This window comes from Octopus bimaculoides, chromosome 5 (genome assembly GCF_001194135.2).
Source record: "Octopus bimaculoides isolate UCB-OBI-ISO-001 chromosome 5, ASM119413v2, whole genome shotgun sequence".
NCBI lineage: Eukaryota > Metazoa > Mollusca > Cephalopoda > Octopoda > Octopodidae > Octopus > Octopus bimaculoides.
In genome coordinates, this window is record NC_068985.1 from 21,741,182 (window position 1) to 21,745,457 (window position 4,276).

Consider the following 4,276-nt stretch of genomic DNA (forward strand, 5'->3'; position numbering starts at 1 on the left):
ATATATATATATATATATATATATATATACACACACACACACACACACATATACATACATACACACACACCATAGTGAAACATGCTTTGAAATGGTGGTTTTGATTTGAGGTTAGGATCTGTTTCAATACAAATATGTTTGATTGTGTATCTATGTATGGACCCAACAGATGGACCAGTTATCTGAGTGGACAGTAGCTTGGTGGATAAAGCAATGAAGGATATGAAGACAAGGAAAGCCCCCCCCTCCCCCAGCCCATCAGGAATCACTGCTGAGATGCCTAGAATATCTGGCAGAGTGGGATATGGTCTAGTCACCTATATCAAGTTGTCCATGAGGGAGTCATACCTAACAATTGGTGTAGTAGCATTAAAGTCAACTGCTACAAAGGTAAAGGTGATGCCTCTTGTTTATCATAGTCCTCCAGGCCACAACAGAGGAATTTAAGACAGGTGGTTCTTGGGAGTTTCTCTACCTAGAGAAGAAATTTTAGGTGTGACAGCAAGGTATTGAATTCAAAGAGCCTTAGAGTTAATTTAGTAAAGACCAAAGTCTTAGTAAGTAGGAAAATAGACAAATCACTGATCCCTTCAGTGAGTCAACTCTGCACAATATGTAGAAAAGGTGTTGGCGGAAACTCCACACAGTGTACTCAGTGCAAGCTATGGACACATAAGAGGTGCAGTGGTATCATAAGAACGTTGAAAAAGAAAATAGTCTTTGTATGTGGCAGATGTGCAGGTACATTAAACACAGGGAAGTGTACAGAAAATAGACTCTCTCAAATGTCTTGAGAGTTCCTGAGAAGTAGTAGACAATTTCTGTTACTTAGGTGACCAAGTTAACAGTGGAGGTGGAAATTCTGAAAGTGTAACTGCTAGAATAAAAATGGGCTGTGCAAAGTTCAGAGACCAACTCCCTCAGAGTGAAAGGCAGATTTTATGATGCCTGTGTACAGCCATGTTACATGGCAGTGAGACATGGGCTGTGACTGCACAGGACATGTCAGACAAAATGTGACCTTTTCAATGATTATATGCTCATCAAGTACCTCTTTTCCCTTAGCACTTTTTGCATGCTTACTGTTCCTCTCACAGGTCTTGTATCAGGTAACAAACAGACTGTGATGAAAGGATTTTGACAGACTTAGATATTACAAATAATGATTTATATAATTGATTTTTAATAAAACCGAAGTGAAAGTTAAACAGGGCATGTGCTTTTATTTGCAGCATGACCCTCCCAATTTACAATAACAATTTCAGTACATCATTTCCTATCAAGAATCCTACAAAGCAATTGCGAAAATGAAGTACGAAATATCTATACACACACACAACATAAGGTCTTGATGCACCATTATGTTCCATGCTATGGAGCTTGGTTTCTTTACGATGAGGGTGGCAACGCCCTCATCTTTTCACGTGTTGTTCATAATCTCTGTCAGGTGTCTCAGTGTGAATGAATGCAAGTTTTTTTCTTTTTTATTGTTTTTGTCTGTACGTAGTATATCATCCATACCTTAACAGAGTGGGTAATGATATCGTTCCGCATACTCTGCACTATATATATATATATATATATATATATATATATATATATATATATACACATACATGGTTGTACAGTATATTACTGGTTATAGCATATGACTGGTCAGAATGTTACCGTCGTTTTCGCGCCGAGTATTATACTTGAGCAATATTGACTACTCTTCAATCATACAGGCCATAGACGTTATAACCAGTAACATACTACTGATTGACGATATACAAAAATATATAAAAATGTAATCACTCTATTACACATATTGAGAATGCCCCCCCCCCGCCACCGACTTATGGACAGCTAACTGATAACATAGATATATAACGTACGCACACATACACACTAGTACTACAGCATCTGGAGACGTAGCTTGTGATGACTATACAAATTGTACCATACAGATAAATTTATTTATAAGTATTATGATATAATTTAACGTAATCCTGATAGATAAACGGAATTTTTGCAATATCTCAATGAAATCGAAATATTAAAATCCGGTTAAGTTCCAGCAAAATATGCTTGGAATTATCAACACCCTTTCAGAAACTGCGTCAATACAAACACAAGCATTACGATATTGATAAGAAACGTAAGAAAACTCTGTGGATTAAATGCATAAAAGAAACTTATCTTGAATTGATAATTAGGTTAAAACATTTTAAAACGCGAACTGCTGAAAAACTATAAATAACAAAACTATATCAACGATAACGTCGAAGTCTCTCTGTGGTCGCTTTTGACCTATTAGAAATAGCAGCCAAATCATCCATAAATTACTCTAATATCAATCATGAATAAAGCAATGACATATCAGATAAAGTAGGTGACCCATCCCTAAAAAAAGATGGGATGGTCACGGTTAGAATTCCTCTAATCAAAGGGTTGCTCGTTAGTACTTGGCCGAGGGCTAAACACCAACTAACACTGCCTCTATTATGTTATACATTGTATGTGTGTGCTTAATTTATATTATACATATATATATACACACACACACATACAATATAATATGCTTATTTGATAGAAATTATATATTTACCATTTACTATTTTAGATTTTAAATCCATTGCAATCTGAATAGCGTATTAGAAAATCATTATAATGTAAACACTGTCTGCTTGTCTGCTACTGAATGCGTTCTATTTTTAAGGAATTTCTTTTAATTTCTCTCTCCAAAATAATGATAATAATATTTGCAATAAATAAGGTTTATTTTCTCACCTACCAATTTTATTTTTGCAGTTGAAAATATTGATAAGATATGAATAAATTATTCGCCCAAATTATAAACATAGATATGAAAAATGTGGGGTTGTTTATTTCCGAAAATTAATGCGGAAAAAAATAACCTATTTAAAGTAAAAGTGAATATAAGTAACAGTCAAAATTACATATGAATAAATAAGGAACTTAATGTGAAGAATTTACCTGTTCGTCAGACTGAAGTCTTGAGTGGAACAACGTTCGTGAAGCGTAGATAAAACAGTGTTTTTCGAAAATGTACTTTGCCACTAGTCCCAAGTAGGACATTACGTCTGCTACCTTTTCTGGAACTCTTTAGCATAAGAAGTTACAAATTCAATAGATTTCTTCTCTGGTCAGACTACAACAACAGCAATAACTGACGAAATATGTATTTTCCTATAAATGTCTGCAGTCAAATCATTTATGTTTAAAATCTATGTATAGTCTATTTTTTGTTGTTGTGTATTCTGATACCTCTTATCACATCTTAGACACACTCATACAAATGCACACTCCAAAGGGTAGTAGTGTAATTTCGCACGTAGAGCGCCATTTTGAATGTTTTTAATTTCCTTTACTAATGTTTTTCGTTTCGGCATTTTAGTGTTTCCGTGTCGTAACTTATATGTTCCCCAATAGAATTAATGTTGATCCCACAAGAATTTAAAAGCAACCTGCTGCTGAGAAGGCATACAATTTCAATTTTTAAAAAAAATTGTCCATTAATGTAATAGATTTTTATATTACATTCATAAATCTCTTCTTTTAAAAAATTAGTTTCAAATCGATTAGTAATAAATAACAATATGAATTGCTGCGCTGGTAAATCTTAACTGTATCAGAGGAACGGTCTTACGATTAAGGGGTGTGTTCTAGCATTAGAATTAGCATTAACGGTTTTCAGTTTAGAAAAAAAATAACGATTACTAATTTTCGCACAAGATCAGTAATTTTGAAGAGATGGGCTTGGTCGATACCATCGATCTCGGTACTCGACTGATACTTTATTTTATCGATTTCGCAAAACGAAGGGCAGAGTAGACCTCGGCGAGATTTGAAATTAATGTAAATTTTCAGATTAACGCCTGCACGACTTTCACTAGGGTGTTAGGGTTTTAGGGTTAGGGTTAGGGACGGAATTCCTTAACCGTAACCCTAAACCCTAACCCTGACCCTAACACCCTAGTGAAAATCGTGCGGGTGTTAATCTGAAAATTTACCGAACTTAGAATGTAAAGAGCCGTGACTAAATACCACAATGTAAAAAAATTACAAAAACAAAAAACAACTTCCAGGAGGTAATTTCTGACGTTTCATCCCTTCAGCATTTAATCATCATGCCCCTCACAAATGCTAGGCCAAAAATTTATACCCAAGATTTAAGGTTCTCATAAATAAGAACTTTTTATATGGAAGAAAGGCTCTACTCAGAACGTGGGGTTGAACGGAGTTGTCATTTGTAGGGTGTATTCCGTTGAGG

General features: G+C 34.8%; 1 protein-coding gene across 2 annotated transcripts in view; it reads right to left on the reverse strand.

The window, feature by feature from the left end:
• LOC106875791 (peroxisomal ATPase PEX1) overlaps nucleotides 1-3,435 on the reverse strand; it is a 49,431-nt gene extending 45,996 nt beyond the window's left edge. The window contains exon 1 of one of the 2 annotated variants that reach the window (XM_052968204.1): nucleotides 2,980-3,435. In XM_052968204.1, coding sequence (XP_052824164.1) covers nucleotides 2,980-3,081 — 102 coding nt within the window. In that variant the 5' untranslated portion in view covers nucleotides 3,082-3,435. Of the gene's footprint in view, nucleotides 1-2,590; nucleotides 2,610-2,979 lie in introns of those variants that run through there. The other variant, XM_052968205.1, reaches the window with a different exon arrangement.
• Between the last annotated feature and the right edge of the window lie 841 nt (nucleotides 3,436-4,276).